Source organism: Pelophylax lessonae (genome assembly GCF_965119305.1).
Source record: "Pelophylax lessonae genome assembly, chromosome: 11".
NCBI classification, from domain to species: Eukaryota; Metazoa; Chordata; class Amphibia; order Anura; family Ranidae; genus Pelophylax; species Pelophylax lessonae.
In genome coordinates, this window is record NC_138778.1 from 154,958,549 (window position 1) to 154,976,865 (window position 18,317).

The 18,317-nt window shown below is 45.8% G+C and overlaps 1 protein-coding gene across 1 annotated transcript in view; it reads left to right on the forward strand.

Moving 5' to 3' along the window:
* The window catches only part of PABPC1L (poly(A) binding protein cytoplasmic 1 like), a gene marked incomplete at its 5' end in the record, with an annotated part of 266,227 nt that overhangs the window by 96,693 nt on the left and 151,217 nt on the right, over nucleotides 1-18,317 (forward strand). The window contains 4 exons of the mRNA XM_082271768.1: nucleotides 903-997; nucleotides 2,233-2,370; nucleotides 3,145-3,240; nucleotides 9,175-9,441. Coding sequence (XP_082127894.1) covers nucleotides 903-997; nucleotides 2,233-2,370; nucleotides 3,145-3,240; nucleotides 9,175-9,441 — 596 coding nt within the window. The remainder of the gene's footprint in view (nucleotides 1-902; nucleotides 998-2,232; nucleotides 2,371-3,144; nucleotides 3,241-9,174; nucleotides 9,442-18,317) is intronic.

The following is an 18,317-nucleotide window of genomic DNA, read 5'->3' on the forward strand; positions in this document are numbered from 1 at the left end:
TCTGTACAGGGCATATGGCAGGCGGCGTGTATGGCGTCGTGTGGGTGAGCCGTTTGCTGATGTCAACATTGTGGATCGAGCGGCCCATGGTGGAGGTGGGATTATGGTATGGGCAGGCTTATGTTACGGACAATAAACGCAGGTAAATTTTATTGATGGCATTTTGAATGCACAGAGATACAATGATGAGATCCTGAGACCCATTGTTGTGCAATTCATCCACAACCATCACCTCCTGTTACAGCATGATAATGTACTACCCCATGTTGCAAGAATCTGTACACCATTCCTGGAAGCTGAAAACATCCCAGTTCTTGCATCGTATACGACAGCGTTTTCCATGTTCTGCCAATATCCAGCAACTTCGCACAGCCATTGAAGAGGAGCGGACCAACATTCTGCAGGCCACGATAAACAACCTGATCAACTCTATGTGAAGGCGATGTGTTGCACTGTGTGAGGCAAATGGTGGTCACACCAGATACTGCCTGGCTTTTAGACGACCCAATACAGTAAAATTGCACATTTTAGAGTGGCCTTTTATTGTGGCCAGACTAAGGCACACCTGTGCAAAATTCAGGCTGCCTAATCAGCATCTTGATATGCCACACTTGTGAGGTGGATGGATTATCTCGGCAAAGGAGAAGTGCTCACTAACACAGATTTACACAGATTTGTGAAAGACATTTGAGAGAAATAGGCCTTTTGTATACATAGAAAAAGTCTTAGATCTTTAAGTTCAGCTCATAAAAAATGGGCATTTTTAATAATTTTGTTCAGTGTACAATAGGAGTAAAACAGTGACCAGGAATGATTCTATGCAAAGTTGTGTAATGTTTTTTGTGAAATATTCCAAGGATGCCATTCCTTTTAGCGATAGCCTACATGTGGATATTTTGTAGGGAACACAGTAAGTGTAAAAGTAATGATGGATGATAATGGTCGTTCTCGGGGATTTGGATTTGTCAACTTTGGAAATCACGAGGAAGCACAGAAAGTAAGTACATTTTTGTTTGTAAAATAAATTGATGCCTGTGAGTATGGTTTTTGGGTCAATTCAGGAAGAGTTTTAGAACAGCCCAAAAAATGCGGTATAATAATGCTTGCGGTAAACCTGTTAAAGTGCAATTCACTAAGAATTGTGCGGTAAATACCAAATGCGGTATTTGATTAAGCCGAAATTTAGAACATTCTTCTGGTTGATAGAGCGGTCGCCGAGCCCTTAACATTTGATTTGTCAGCGGGTTCTCTGCTGGCAGGTTAATGTTAAAAAAAATAAATAAATAAATAAATAATGCCTACAATTAAAGTATTTTGACAAATTACCGCATGTGATACCGCCAGCAAAATCCTAGTGGTAGTGGTAAATATCACTTCTTTTTTTTTTTTGCTCTCTGGTCTCTTTGTAAATTGGACTTTAAACAATATCTACCGCACATTTTTCATTTTGCAGTAAATACCACGTAATCGTGTTGGTTTTTTTTTAATTGGACTTTATTTTACCGCATATAATTTATGCAAATTAGTCACATGACTGTGTTCTCGCATGCGTTAAACGCTAGTGGATTGACAATTGTCCCTGATGTAGGCACCAGGCCCAAAATTGACTTATCTTTATAATCCTAGCTACTTTAAAGCAGTAGTATACTCTGCTTTTTAACTTTTATTTACAGGTAAGCCTATAATAAGGCTTACCTGTAGGTACAATTTAATATCTCCTAAACCTGCACAGTTTAGGGGATATTCGCCCTGCATGCAGCCGCTGACACCAGCGGCGCATGCACTCCGTAGATCCGCCGGACCTTCAGAGCTCCTTGCCGGAAAGTGAACTCCCACGCGCATGCGCAGGAGTGATGTCATCACGGCTCCGGCCACTCACAGCGTCGGAGCCACCGAACCCGGAAGAGACACCGAGCGCAGATGTCGGCTGCCTCAGCGGTGTCCGGGCGACCGCGTTGGGGCTTTGTTCTATCTAAGGTAAGTATTTCATAATGAGCTAGTACTAGCATACTAGCCCATTATGCCTTTGTCCTGCAGGGTTTTTTTTTTTTTTTTTTTGAGGATACAACCGCTTTAAACCCAATAACATTGCATTGCATGTGTATAGTGAAAAACGCTCCTCTAAAATGTTCTTGTATACACTTATTTATACATTGTGTCAAAAGAAAGTGTGTGTTTTTTTTTTTTTGTTTGTTTTTTTTTCGCTTTTATTTTTTTTTCACTCTGGGATAGGCAGTTGCTGAAATGAATGGCAAAGAGATAAACGGGCGAATGGTTTACGTAGGAAGAGCTCAGAAGAGGATAGAACGTCAGAGTGAACTCAAACGCAGATTTGAGCAAATCAAGCAGGAGCGAATTAGTCGATATCAGGTATGTTAACTTTTGTTGTATTTGCTGTAATACTAGAGGAGATTTAGGCCCCTTTTACACATGCTGTCCGTCTGCCCATTTTTCATCCATCCGTTGACGGATGAAAAAAGGACATCAATGCATCTCTATGGAAAAACTGATGTAAATGGGTGACCATCCATTTACATCAGTTTACATCCGCATCCCTCATCACCCGTTTTTGGAAACTGATAAAAGCTCTATTTTTCTTCAGTTTAATAAAATGGATTGGACGAAAAACTGATGTAAACTGACAAATGGTCAGTTTTTCATCCGATTTTGCATTGGTAGTGGATGCAAAAAAAAAAATCGATGACCAGTGATGACAAACCGATAAATACTTCATCCATTTTGACGTGACTGAGCTGATGAAATGAAGGGTCCGACTGCGTGAAAGGGGCCTTACTAAAAACTGGTACACACAGTCTGGTGCAGCTTTGCATAGTAAGCAATCCACTTCCAACTTTAGCTTGTTTATATAAGCTTTGAGAAAAAAAAAACTGGAAGCTAATTGGTTATTATGTACAGCTGCGCCAGATTCTGTGTGCACCAGTTTTAGTAAATCATTGTGTTCCTGCTACAGACTTAACAATAGGATGAATACATTAGTATCCAGCATTTAGAAACTGTTACATTATGCAATGATGTTATTGGATTAACTGGCCCAAAAAATATTTGTTTTGTGATGCTAGGATGATAAATCATCAAACAGTGTTGTATGTCTTTTGGAGATTCTTCTTTTTTTTTAAACTACAGGGAGTAAACTTGTATGTAAAGAACCTGGATGATGGTATTGATGACGAAAGACTTAGAAAAGAGTTTTCTCCATATGGCACCATTACCAGTGCAAAGGTAATCCTGTGAAATGTGAAATGTTGGTATTTATTAGTTAAAGCAACACTATCACAAAAAACGATGTAATGAATTTCTGCACAGACCCAGACCAGTAGCAACCTCCAAACTCTGTAATTACACCAGAATAACAGGCTGTTGTTACTGGCAAATCTGACATTTCTTGTAGTGTCCAGGCTTGCCTTCACCTTATCTCCCACACATTTATGTTGGGCCATCACTATGGTGAACTGCCTGTTTGGCCAATTAGTATCTGGGGTTAGTGGCATTAGGGGATCCAATGCTGCTAGAATGTTCAGAGCTTTGCCCATCACTATAAGATTTCAAAGTGGACAAAGTGTTTTGCCTCTGCCTTATTTAAGCCCAGGATTCTTGAAATCCTATTTTAGATTGTAGACCTTTGGTGGGTAGTCCTCATTGATTTTTTGCACTGACCTGGTAGTGCTTAACCCCAATTTGCATGTTGGTGGCAACACCAAGAGTTGGGTGTGATGTTGATCAATGGCTCTCTTGTGCCGATTTGCAATAATCTGTCAACATCTGATTTTATCAGCATCTTGCTCACCAAAACGTGCTCTCCTAATGCTGCCTCTAGGTGACTATTAACCAACAAACTTGTGTGGCTTAGTCCAGATTTTGCTTGGATTTGCAGCATTATAATTGTAGTTTGGATATAAAGTCTGTATGATGCTTTTTGCTATAGCAGTATTTAAAATTCATGGTACCTTTCTATTGAATTTGATCTCTACCATTGGCATCCTACCACAGCTCTTACAGCAATCTTCTTCTTTTTTTTTTTTCTCTTTCTTTTGTTCGTTTGTTGACAGACACCGTTATATATTCTGTACCATAGGGTTATGCTGCCCTCTGCAGGCGTAGGACTAGGCAAACACAAGAGCTTGGCTATGCCCCATGGGCTGTCCTCAGCTGGCATAATCCCCCCCCTCTCTGCTTAGAGATACTAAGTTTGTTTGCCTAGTTATGGAGTAGGACCTGGTTTCCCAGACATGCCCTAGGTCCTGGCATTTTTGTCTATTTTTTGCTGTTTGTTTTTGTATTTCTTCCTGCTTTTTTTTCCTGTGGAGATCTTCTTGCAACTGCCAGGCTGAGCGACGGGCTGTACGATTTGAAGTTCCAGTGGTCTTCTCAGCCCTGCTCCGTGCTTGGTTGACCGCGACCTAGTCCCATTGGATGGGGGCTGGCCCGCGAGTTAAATGTCTCGCAGCGTTCCTTCTGGCCGACAGCTCCCACACTTCAGTGGCGAGGAGGTTCCTGTCTTGAGTGTTACCTGCAAGCTTCGCTGGATCGGTAAGTAATGGCCCCCTCCTCTCCTTCCCTGGGATAGTGGGTCCCCCTGGGATTCTCTCCCCCAAACCCCCCCCCCCCCCCCCCCCGTTCCCCTGGCCTTGGTACTTGCTAATGCGCTATTCCCCCTGCCCTCGGTGGGCCTGCTATGGGATTGTTGGCCTTCTTTTGGGTCCCCTTGGGACAGCTATTATGCCTGGGGGGGCAGGTGGCCTGGTATCCACGGGTTTGAATACCACATGGTCAGGCAGGCCAAAAATTTAGGCTGCGGCTTTGCTTCCTACTAGCTTGACCTTGTATGAGGCAGGCCCAGCTGCGGTGGCTGAAGCCGCCATTGTCCCCCCAGACATCCATGCCCCCTCAGCTCCCCTGTCTGGTCGCGGGTTCCACGCTGAAACTTTCGGCAGTGGCTTTGTGGCCTACTAGGCTGCTCCCTTCTGGGTGGCTCTAGGGGGGGGGGGAGGAGAACAGGGTCCCAGGCAGGTTTAGCTGCCACGTTACTGTGGAGTTTCCTAGTGGTGCTGTGGGGGTAGCCTTTCTGCTACATCAGCGGTGTGTGGCCCCCCTTGGAAGGGCATCTGCAAGAGGCTTCAGTCGCCGACCCCCTGTGAGGGGTAAGGAGGGCGTTGGCTTAACGAATACGTCCCCTACCCTTTCCAGGTCTCATAAGATCCTGCATCTGGTTTGGTTGCTGCGGATGGGACCCACCCTACCGGGTCCACGTTCCCCTGACCAGTCAGACAGTAGGGATGATTCCTCCATGGCTGCTGCACTGCACAAAAAGGTGCAGGTAGATGCACTAATTGCGTCAGTGCAGGAGCCATTTATGTTGGAGGATGATGCCGAGGCGGCTGCTGCTGCAGACATATCTGTTCCGTTTTGTCACCCACAATCCGTCCCAATGCGGTTGTGGTGGTCTCTTATCCAGCTTATTTTGACAGTTGTGTCTAAGTGCTGGGTGTGTTCAGTACAACCCTTGATGGTCCCAAGATGCTTTGCTGTCCGGTATCCCTTGTGAGGAGTTATTTCTGAGGGAGTGGACGGTCCTACCGGCGGTTGGTTCCCCTATTTTCAGGTTGACTAAGGCAACCATGTTTCTGGTGGTAGAATCCCCGGTTTTTAGGAATCCGGTTGACAGGTGGGCAGAATCTCTAGGCCAATTTACATGTTTAAACAGGCAAAAAATTTGGGGGAGCATACCCATGTATTTCTAAAGCTGCTGCAGCTATGAACCAAAAGACATGTATATTAAAAAAGAATAGCGCGCAAATGCAAAAGAAATAACTACCAAATCTGAAGACAATCCATAAATAAAAATGGGGGTTTGGTCCCACCATATGGCCATATCGTGCTCAAGCCCACTACTGCGTCAAAGTACCCCATTATCAGTGGGTCCTACACTATCCATGAAAAAGAGATGAATCCAGCCTTTCTAACCCTTGGAGATAATACTCCTTGCTGGGAGAGATGTGCAAATGCACTACAGGGGACTCCTCCTATATCCACTTGATGGTGGACACTCAATTTACATGTTTACTATGGCTGGTGCCTTATTGCGGCCTGTTTAGGCCTCCACTCTGGTGTCTCAGACATTGATGGTGTGGGCGACATCTTTGCGTCTGGCCATTGGGGATGGCCAGTTTCCCCCTGCCTATGGTGAACTGGCAGATCAGTTGGTCCAGGGTCTGCAGTTTGTCTGCGATGCATCTTTGTATGCAGTTCCCATGAGTCTCTAAGCTATTTTTTTATGGCAGTGATGCCTATTTTGTGGCTAAAGTGTTGGTCTGCAGAACAAACCTCCAAGAAGGCCATAACTGAATTACCTTTTCAGGGCGAGCGCCTGTTCTGGGCTAAACTGGATGACATTATTAGGAGTCTGACGGGGGGTAAGAGTAACTTTCTTCCACAGACTGGGAAGGGAAAGGTGCCTAGCCAGGGGCGTGGGACTTTTTTTTTCAGCCCACTAGAAGGTTTTTCTTACCTCGGGGACTTCAGAAAAGGGTTCCTAGCCCCTCAAATCCACTTGGGCAGGTTTCTAGCGGCCTTGGTCTGGCAATCGGAGCAGGCTTCTCCAGACCTGCTGACAAGGCCCCTTCCATGTGTGGGGTGGGTGAACGTCTGGTTCCGGGGCTGTGGACCTCCCGGGTCAGTGACCAGTTGGTCCACGAGGTGATTTGTATCCGGTTCCAAGATATAATTCTGTCCAGGAAAGGTTCTTTCCTTCCAATATGCACCTGCCCCCAGATCGGCTGCAAGCTCTGTTGTGGGCAGGACTTGTTGTTGTCCTAGGGCGTGATCATTCCGGTTCCAGTGTCGGAGCATTTTGGGGGGTTTTATTTATACCCTTTTATGGTTCCCAGGAAGGAGGGCAAATTCGTCTCATTCTGGACCTCAAGGCCCTGAACCATTTTGTGCAGGTGCTATTCATAATTCGGGCTTGAGTCCTTTCAGACGGTGGCGGCGTCCCTCCATCAAGGGGATTCCCCAAAAGATGATAGTTCAGAGGTTGCTTACACACACACACACACACACACACACACACACACACACACACACACACACACACACACACACACACACACTTTGGACACACCTTCTCATTCAAAGTTTTCTTTATTTTCATGACTATGAAAATTGTAGTCACACTTCAAGAGGTAGTCACCTGAAATGGTCTTCCAACAGTCTTGAAGGAGTTCCCAGAGATGCTTAGCACTTGTTCGCCCTTTTGCCTTCACTCTGCGGTCCAGCTCACCCCAAACCATCTCGATTGGGTTCAGGTCCGGTGACTGTAGAGGCCAGGTCATCTGGCGCAGCACCCCATCACTCTCCTTCTTGGTCAAATAGCCCTTACACAGCCTGGAGGTGTGTTTGGGGTCATTGTCCTGTTGAAAAATAAATGATGGTCCAACTAAACGCAAACCGGATGGAATAGCATGCCACTGCAAGATGCTGTGGTAGCCATGCTGGTTCAGTATGACTTCAATTTTGAATACATCCCCAACAGTGTCACCAGCAAAGAACCCCCACAGCATCACACCACCTCCTCCATGCTTCACGGTGGGAACCAGGCATGTAGAGTCCATCCGTTCACCTTTTCTGGGTCGCACAAAGACACGGTGGTTGGAACCAAAGATCTCAAATCTGGACTCATCAGACCAAAGCACAGATTTCCACTGGTCTAATGTTCATTCCTTGTGTTCTTTACCCAAACAAGTCTCTTCTGCTTGTTGCCTTTCTTAGCAGTGGTTTCCTAGCAGATAGTCTACCATGAAGGCCTGATTCACACAGTCTCCTCTTAACAGTTGTTCTAGAGATGTGTCTGCTGCTAGAACTCCATGTGCCATTGACCTGGTCTCTAATCTGAGCTGCTGTTAACCTGCGATTTCTGAGGCTGGTGACTCGGATGAACTTATCCTCCGCAGCAGAGGTGACTCTTGGTCTTCCTTTCCTGGGGTGGTCCGCATGTGAGCCAGTTTCTTTGTAGCGCTTGATGGTTTTTGTGACTGCACTTGGGGACACTTTCAAAGTTTTCCCAATTTTTGGACTGACTGACCTTAATTTCTTAAAGTAATGATGGCCACTCGTTTTCCTGTACTTGGCTGCTTTTTTCTTGCCATAATACAAATTCTAACAGTCTATTCAGTAGGACTATCAGCTGTGTATCCACCTGACTTCTGCACAACACAACCGATGGTCCCAACCCCATTTATAAGGCAAGAAATCACACTTATTAAACCTGACAGGGCACACCTGTGAAGTGAAAACAATTTCAGGTGACTACCTCTTGAAGTGTGACTCTACAACTTTCATAGTCCTGAAAATAAAGAAAACTCTTCAAATGAGAAGGTGTGTCCAAACCTTTGGTCTGTAGTGTGTGTGTGTATGTGTGTGTGTGTGTATATATATATATATATATATATATATATATATATATATATATATATATATATATATATATATATATATATATATATATATATATATATATATATATATATATATAATATGGATTTGGCTGCATTTCTGCTTTAAAAAAGGATTTGTCCCTACAGTTAGCGCTACTTGGAGCCTGATACTTTAGCTTGTGTTGGGAGGTCAGAGGTTAGTCTGAGTTACTTGACTTCATACACCGTGCAAACCTTGGATTGTGTAGTGAGTGCGGTCAGCTAGTTGACAGCCAGTGTCAGACTTAAGGTCGCGGTTGACACACGAGGCACTCCAGCTTAAGTCCTAGACTCGGAATAAGTAAGGCTATTTGCAGCAATTAGTTATTAAAGAATCAGACTTGAAATGGTGTATTGACCTAACGCCTTGAGCAAACAGTACTTTGGCTCTCCAGTCAGTTCTTGAAAAGCACAAACTTTGAAAGGACAACATAGAGGTAGGTTTAATTTGCACATTATACTTACCACCCAATGCCCTTTACAATATTTTTATTTCTTGGAGCTCTCCTTTCATTGTTGTACATTGTTATAGTAGAATTTAATGAGCAGATGTTTGACGGCAAAGACCAAGGAATTGCTAACCTTCAAAATGTGAACGGATTAGACCCATTATTTAGAGTTAATGTGTGTTTAACCTTTTTTTTTTTTTTGTGCTTATGTGCAAATCTTTCATTTTCAACTTTAGGTGATGATGGATGGAGGGCACAGTAAGGGCTTTGGGTTTGTCTGTTTTTCCTCTCCAGAAGAGGCTACTAAGGCTGTGACCGAAATGAATGGACGAATAGTTAGCACAAAGCCTCTGTATGTAGCGTTGGCTCAACGGAAAGAGGAGAGGAAAGCAATTCTCACCAACCAGTACATGCAAAGACTGGCAAACGCGAGAGCATTGCCCGGGCCGCTGCTTGGCTCATTCCAACAGCCTGCAAGTTACTATATTCCTCCTGTGCCACAGGTAAATCATTCTGCGTCTGTTATTGTGTTTCTAATAATGGCTACATCTAAATGTGTGCTGCATTGAGTAATAGTTGCTGAAGTCCAGGTGCAACTGTCGCCCTGTGTTAGTCTTCAATACATAACCTCTGGAACTTCTTGTATCCTAAATGCAGGCTATACACATGCCCTTCACTATTTCCCAAGCAAACATGGAGCCTACCACCTGCTGTTCAACTGTAATTTTTATCCTTTAAAGCAGGGGTCTCCAAACTTTCAAAGCAAAGGGCCAGTTTACTGATCTTCAGACTTTAGGGGGGCCGGACTGTAGCCATCAAGAGTAGAAATTGTCCCAGTAAACCATCCCCCATCATTGGTGTCAGTGGGAGGAATTGTGCCTCATCATTGGAGTCATTTGGATGAATTGGGCCCCATCGTTGTTGGCCTTGGGCCCCATCGTTGATTTCATTGGTAGTAATTGCGCCCCATCGTTGATGTCATTGGTAGGATTTGTGCCCCATTGTTTGTATCATTGGGAGGAATTGTGCTCTTCAGTGGTGTCAGTGAATAAAATAGTGCCCAAGGCTGGCTAAAAACAAGCAAAGGGCCACATCTGGACCTCAGATTGGAGACCTCTACTTTAAAGTAATATGTCCATAGATCCAGCTGAACTAAAATGTTTCAATAGTTCTGGATAAAATGGAGAAGAATTAGAACCCCCCCTTGATGTTTTAGTTAGAAAGATTTCCTCTGAATCCCTTTCTGTCATGGTGACAACAGTTTTACTTGACAGAAATAAAGGGAAACCTGTAAAATGGACACAGCAATTAAAAGCTTGGGTCTTGGGAAACCTTTGTCACCAGGACAGTAGGTGGGTGACCATTTTCCTCTGATCTTGTGTTGGTTCTACTATGGCATCAAATTAGAGTGGTTCTCTTAGACTACTGATTGTGAATTACCAGAGATACTCTCTCCTCTATCTTTTTATATCTTAGTGTGTTTTGAATACCCTATATAAATCCCTCTCACATTGGGTCTGTGTGCTCTTTCTCTGAACGTTTGTCACACTATCCATCAACATCTTGACATCTGTGCCATGTCATTGTCTTACCACTGGACCTCTTACCCAAGGGCTATCAGCTGAGGTTAACAGTCTGCTTAAACTATGGAGGTGTGCAGAAACCAAAAAGGAGAGACAAGGAGTCAAACTATAGGGCAGAAAATTGAGCACATATTCCTTTGGTTGGAATATTGGGTCTTAGCAATTCATATACAGTGCATCCGGAATGTATTCCCAGTGCTTCACTGTTCCAAAAAGGATTGAATTCATTTTTTCTTCAAAATTCTACAAACAATACCCAATATTGACAATGGGAAAGAAGTTTGTTTCAAATATTTGCAAAATTTATTAAAAATGAAAAAAATCCCATGTACATAAGTATTCACAACATTTTCCATGACCCTCAGAATTTGAGCTTGGTGCATCCTGTTTCCACTAATCATCCTTGATGTTTCTACAACTTGATTGAGTCCTCCTGTGGTAAATTCAGTAGATTGGACATGATTTGGAAAGGCACACAACTGTTCTATACAAGGTCCCACAGATAACAGTGCATGTCAGAGCACAAACGAAGCCATGAAGTTCAAGAAATTTGTCTGTAGACCTCTGAGTCAGGATTGTATGGAGACACAGATCTGGGGAAGGGTACAGAAAAATGTCTGCAGCATTGAAGGTCTCAATGAGCACAGTGGCCTCCATAATCCATAAATAAAAGAAGTTTGGAACCACCAGGACTATTCCAAGAGTGGACTGCTTGGCCAGACTGAGCGATCGGGGGAGAAGGGCCTTAGGGAGGTGACCAAGAACCCAATGGTTACTGACAGCGCTCCAGCGTTTCTCTGTGGAGAGAGGAGAACCTTCCAGAACAACAACCTTATCTGCGGCACTCCACCAATCAGGCCTGTACGGTAGAGTGGCCAGATGGAAGCCACTCTCCTCAGTAGAAGTAACATGGCAGACTGCCTGGAGTTCGCCAAAAGGTACCCAAAGGACTCTGACCATGAGAAATTAAATTCTCTGGTCTGATGAAACAAGGAATGAACTCTTTGGCCTGAATTGCAAACATCATGTCTGGAGAAAGCCAGGCACAGTTTGACCTGGCCAATACCATCCGTACAGTAAAGCATGGTGCTTGCAGCATCATGCTGTGGGGATGTTTTTCCGTGGCAGGAACTGCAAGACTAGTCTGGATCGAGGGGATGATGAATGCAGCAATGTACAGAGACATCCTTGATGAAAATCACCTCCAGAGTGCTCTGGACCTCAGACTTGGGCGAAGTTTCATCTTCCAACAGGATAACTACCCTAAGCACACAGCCAAGGTAACAAAGGAGTGGCTGCGAGACTTGAACCTGATTGAACATCTCTGTAGAGATCTGAAAATGTCTGTGCATTGACGCTCCTCATCCAAGCTGATGAAGCATGAGCTTCCCTGCAAATAATGGTAGAAAGTGCCCAAAAAATAGGTTTCCCAAGCTTTTAGCATCATACTCAAGAGACTTGAGGCTGTAATTGGTGCGAAAGGTGCTTCAACAAACTATTGGGCAAAGGCTGTGAATACTTAAAGCGGAGTTCCGGCCTCAAAAACAACTTTGGGCCATCCGCTTTCTTTAAATCACCTAAAAAACAATTGGATACTCCCGATATTTTTTTTTTTTTTTTTTGCTTTACTTACCTTGTTTTTGAAGAAAATATAATTGCCTTCCTTCTACTTCCTCCCTCTGCGTCCATTGCCCGCGCCGTCACTTCCTGCTTGCGTTGACTCCTGGAAGCTGAACGTCCTCGCTTCCAGGAGTCAATGCGCCTTCACCGGCCCCGCTCATCAGTTCCGGTGCATGCGCGTCATTCCTTGCTAAACAGCTTTTGGCATGCCCTGAAGCTGTGCAGGGATGACACACCTGCACCGAAACTGACAAGTAGGACCGAAGATAACGCTCTGGCTTCAGCTGCCCACACCTGAGATGGCAGCACTGGACAAGACATTTTCAAGGCAAGTATTTCTTCTAAAAGGTAAGTGCAACTTGGGACAGTTCAGAGGCTATCCATTTTGAAACGCACTAGCCCTGACTGTCACGGGGGTATTTTTATCTCAAAAACTTTTGAGGCCGGAACTCCGCTTTAAGTACATGTGATTTTTTAGTATTTATAGACAATGGGATATATGCTGCTACCTTCAAGTGATTTGACAATGGCAAAAGTTTTTGCTAGGGCTGTCCTTGAGCAAACCTATATTATACCATCCACTTCAGTTTTTGATGGTGTCTTTAGGTGAAGAACATGTTCTCCTCTGAAGTATTTTTCTTTTCAAACCCTTCAAGTTTTTTTTCATCTGAGTCTTTTCCCATCAATGCAACGCAATAAGCAGTCAGGAGAGGTGTCTGGATTAGTTACCTTCAGTTTGTACCTCAGGGACACTACTGGGAACCCGCTGCATAGGGCTAGCCTGTAATGTTTGCTTTGGTCACTGGATCCTGTGTCAGGTGCTTAACTTGGCATAAAGTGTAACATGTGAAGTTGGTGGCAGGGTGCTATACAGGTCCAGGGTCCATTTCTATGGTTCTCAGACCCTGAAGGCATCTTCGAGAGTATTGCTATCATGATGGGTTAAGCTTGGACCTTAATCTGCTTGGCATCGTGGATATGATAAGAAAGGGTTCCTTCATATAAAATCCAGTTTCTGGTTTTAAACACACTATCCTCATAACACTATGAAGTTTAGTAGGCAGAGGAATTGGGTGGTGGTCCCTTTTATTGTGGCACCCTCTGCCATTTGGTCTCTAATGCTGCTCCGCAAGCCATTTTACAATTGATGATTTTTTTGCTCCTGTCTGGGCTTAGTCTCCTAAGGATTAGGTAAATGTATACCAAGAATAAGTACATTGCTGCATTTCCATGGCCATCTTCTGGTGAGACACAACAACAAAAGTTAGATCAGTGCCTGGGTTGTAGCAGCTCCTCCAGATGCACAAAACCTCTTCCATCCACACATCCTGCATCGTGAGTATCCCACTGGGGATCCCATCACTAGCAATGGTGGATCACAGGTGCAAGGGAGCTGGGACAAAATGGTCTAATAGTATGCCTTTCGCAGATGACCTGCATTAAACACAACACCACTCAGGGAGATGGCTGTCCTCTTGTCCTGAATCTTGACGCCACTCCCAAAATCTGACTCCCACACACAAAAGCAGATTTCTCTGACACTATTTCTGACACTTTTAGGGCTTTTTGGTTTCCAGAGGCTAGAAAGAGTAGATGTCCTGTATTCTTCTTAAATCTGTTCAGGAGTGAGAAGTGGAACCTCCTTTACTTGACGACGGAGAAAAATATTGAGGACAGCACTTGACTCTACACAGCCTAAGCACACCCATATGGGTACGAATAGACTGGCCAAATCAAAAAAGACCTTTCTCTTTCGTTCATTGACACGCAGCTCCTGATCTTCTTAATTGTTGGGTTATACTGCCCCCTACAGGAGTAGGGCACTAGGCAGTAAAAGAGTCTGGCTACACCTTTGTGTAGTCCCAGGGGGCATATTCCCTCTCTTTGCTATAGGTACTACTGCAGGGAAATCCCCCCCCTCCCCCATCCTGCCTGTGCCAATTTCTGAGGCCTAGGTATCCCCCCTGCTGCCGTGCTGGGGCCGCCATTTTATTGTAGCCTGTGTGCTTAATGCACGGCAGTCATGATTGTGTAGTCTGCCGGCTAATTTTCAGTGGCTTGCCATTAAAAATAGCGGCAGCCATGACAGTAGAGCCCTCTGGGTGGCGATTTCGGCAGTGGGAGCCCCTCCTCATTCCCTGGTGCTGACTCCTGGATCTTTTAATTTCCTGATCGCCATTCGTGCAGTGCAGATTCTCCTGGTAGCTGTGGTGCCTGGTTTCTGCTGGGTGGTGAGTCTGGTGGGGTCCTCTCTCTACTCAGGATCGATTGGTGCTCTGTGGCTGGCAACTGGGTGGGCTGCCAGAGCGGTGGGGGTTGTCCCTTAGTGTTTTACACTTTTGTTGGGTCCCCCTGGTGACTCATGGAGTCTTTGGAGCATATCTCCCCAACTGATCACCTCTGAGGCTGCAGGCCTTCTGGGTCCCATCCATTCATCGATGCACTGACGGCGGTCCTGGATTCCTTGGTGTCCCGGGTGGAGATGGCTTTTGGGTAACGAGCTGGCAAAAAGCACCCCTTCCTCCCCTGTGTCCTCAGATCCTAAATCTGATTCAGCTGCTGCGGACGTGGGTCACCCTGCTGGGTCTACAAACACGCGCCCTGATTCCTCAGATAGTGAGGAGGATTCCTCAATTTCGGCAACGGCCTACGAAAAGGTGCTGGTGGACGCACTGATTGTAGCTGTGCGTGCTATCTTTAAAGATGGAGGCGTAGGTTCCCTTTGGGATTCACAAGCCATCCAGAGCAGAAAATGTGTTCCCTTTGGCCTCCTATTTTGACAGAATTGTCACTAAATAGTGGGGGTGACAAAAGCGTCCCCTTGGGGTCACTAAGCGATTTTGCTAGGAAAGAAGTGAACGGTTTCACCAGTGGTGGACCATCCGGTTTCCAGATTAAACAAGGCAACCATGATTCTGGTTGAAGAGTCCCTCGCCTGTAAGGACCCCGCTGACAGGAAGGCTGAGGCTGTGGCCCGCAATATGTACATCCTGGATGGTTTGACACTGAGGCCGACATTCACCATTGCCCTGGTGTTGCAGACTCTGACCGAATGGGATAGGCTTTTTTGGCATGACCTGGAGAGGGAGTAGCTCCCCCCTGCCTTTGCTGAGCTGGCGGACCAGCTGGTCCAGGGGCTGCAGTTTATCGGTGATGTCTCTTTGGATGCAGTTATCCTAGTGACTCAGCTCTCTGTTTTGGCAGTGGTCCTTCGTCATGTCTTTTGGCTTAAATGCTGGTCTGCAGACCAGGCTTCTAAAAAAAAAAAAAAAAAAAAAAAAGCCTGATCTTCCCTTTCAAGGAGATCACCTGTTTCGTCCCTCAGGGTCAGCTAACAAGGAATCAGAGCTCTTTGGGGCCTCCTCTAGAGAATCCAAGCGAAGTTAGTCTGGCAGGTCAAGAGCGGGCTTCTCCAGACCTGCAAACAAGGCCCCTTCAGCATGAACTGGAAACAAATATATATACAGCGCTATATAAAGTCAAATAAAGTGACGATGTGCATCATACAAATCAATAACTCTTAAGGTGCAATATATATTCCTCTTAGGTGCAATATATAATGTCCATAAAGTGCATTCAAGGTGAAGTGTAAAAAAGTCCACTAAAACATAAATATAACCGTGGGTTAAAATTCAATCAAGATGCTTGATAGATGTTTCCATTATAAAGTGCAAGTGACACCACCACCGTTTAGCCACAAGATGGCCTCTCACCTCATTGAAGCATTAAACCAACAATGAATCCTCAGTAAGACCAGTGTAAAGGATGCCACTTCCTGGATCGATCTCTCACCATCCCATGGATATGATATGTGAATAAAGATAATTAAGCATCTAAGTGTACACTGCTATTACCCTTTTATTCATTCACCTACAGGTGGAATTACACTCACATGAATCAGCACAATGGGCTTGTGCGGACCGTACACGCCAAACAGTAGCTGTCGGGAGCCGTGCTGGTGGTTCGCCGCTCATCCGTCCGAGTCTCCGACCCCTATACGCATGGCGTCTTACGCTTTCGCGTCACGACTTCCTCAGTAGGGGTGGCTTCAGCATGAAGGTGCGCTCTCACCCATATCTGGGGTGGGGGAGACTTCTTCGCTGGTTCCTGGACCCGTGGACTCCCTTGGTACAAATCAGATGGGTCCACGAGATAATTCGGTCCGGCTACAAGATCAAGTTTTGTTCTTACCCTCCAGTAAGGTTTTTCCTGCCAACGTGCGACTGTCCCCGGTCCATATACAGGCTCTTTTTGGGGCGGTGCAAGCCCTTTAACTTTAAAGAGTGATTGTTCCGACTTCAGAATGTTTTCAGGGGTTTTACTCAAAATTGTTTACAGTCCCCAGGAAGGAAGTCAAGGTGCATCCAATTCTGGACCTCAAGGCGCTGAACTGCTTTGTGTGGGTGCAGAAGTTCAGAATGTAGTCCATTCGCACGGTGTTGGCTTCCCTGCAACAGGGATTTTTCTTGCCTCCATCAACATCAAGGACGCTTACCTTCACATTCTAATATGTGTCGGTCTCCAGCACTTCCTCCGCTTTTCTGTGGGAGAGGAGCGTATCCGTTTGTGGCATTAACCTTTTGGTCTCGCCTCTGCTCCTCAGGTCTTCAAAAAAGTGTTGGCCCCGGTGCTAGCATTGTTACACCAATGGGGGATTGCGGTACTGGACTACTTGGACGACCTCCTTCTGCGAGCAGAGTCTCCTACTGCTCTGGTGGAAAAACCTAGAAATCAACAAACAAGCCTGAGGGTGTTTGGCTGGATTCTGAATTTTCAGAAGTCTGCTCTGGTTCCATCCACAAAGCTTGACTATCTGGGTCTGACTTTGGACTCGGCCAGAGTGCTCCTTCCTCTGGACAAACGCCAGAAACTGTAGGCTGTAATTCGTCTCCTGCTGTCCAGCAGATGGTAATCCCTCCAGATTTCCATGCGTGTGCCTGACCTGAGGGTGTCTACCTTCGAGGTGGTTCGGTTTTGCACAGTGCCATATGAGGTCCCTGCAGAGGAGAATCTGGCAATATGGGACAAGAATCCACAGTCTCTAGACAGTCGCGGAGTGGAAAACTGGCAGGTGGATTACCTCAGTCGGCAGGCGTTGGACCAGGGGGAATGGTCTCTTCATCCGGAGGCGTTTCATCAGTTGTGTCCCCAGTGGGGCACCCCTGAGGTGGATCTGTTGGCATCTTGGCTCAACAGAAAGGTGCAGAGGTTTGTGGCACGATCATGGGATCCTCTGGCCGACGCCACAGACGTGCTGGTGGCCCTGTGGGGTCAGTATCGTCCGATATACGCCTTCCCTCCTCAAGTTTCTGCCAAGACATCTACGCAGGATCGAGGCAGAAGGGATTCCGGTCATCTTAGTGGCCCCTGGACTGGCCCCCCGGGCTTTCTACGCCGACCTGGTGCAGCTGGTCGCCAACGTTCCTTGGAAGCTTCTTCTCAGGGAGGAGCTGCTAACCCAAGGGCTAATCTGCCACCCTGCTTCAGTCGCTGGCTTTGACGGCTTGGCTGCTGAAAGCCAGGTACTGAATGATATGGGGTTGGTCTGAATCGGTGATTCCAATGCTGTTAAAAGCTGGGAAATATACTTTTAGGGTGTTCTACCATCGCATGATGTGAGTCTCTTGGGGTTCATCCTCGCTCTTTCTCGGTGGCTCCGATCTTGACCTTCCTTTACGGGAGGTTGAACAGAAATTGGCCTTGGGTACCATCAAAGACCAGGTGTCCGTTTTGGCTGTCTTCTTTCAATGACCCTTGGCCACACGCTCCCTTGTACGTACCGTTCTGCAGGGTGTTTGCCATTGGGTTCCTCCAGTGCGGTCTCTGTTGCAACCTTGGGACCTCAATTTGGTGCTTTCGGTCCTCCAGAAGTTTACCTTTGAGATTCTTCGGGAGATTCCCTTGTTTGCGCTGTCTCAGAAGGTTGGAATGAAGACATTGTGTTGACTGACAGCGTTATCCTGTCTTTCACCTTACTTGGTGGTTCACAGAGATAAGGGGGTTCTTTGCCCCTGTCCGTCATTCCTTCCAAAGGTTCTCTCTGATTTCCATTTGAATGAAGACCTTGTGTTTCCTTCCCTGTGTCCCAGGCCAAAACATCCTAAGGAAATTGCCTTGGATGTGGTTCGGGCAATAAGGGTGTACCTGGCAGCTATGGAGTTTGTTAGGAAGTCAGA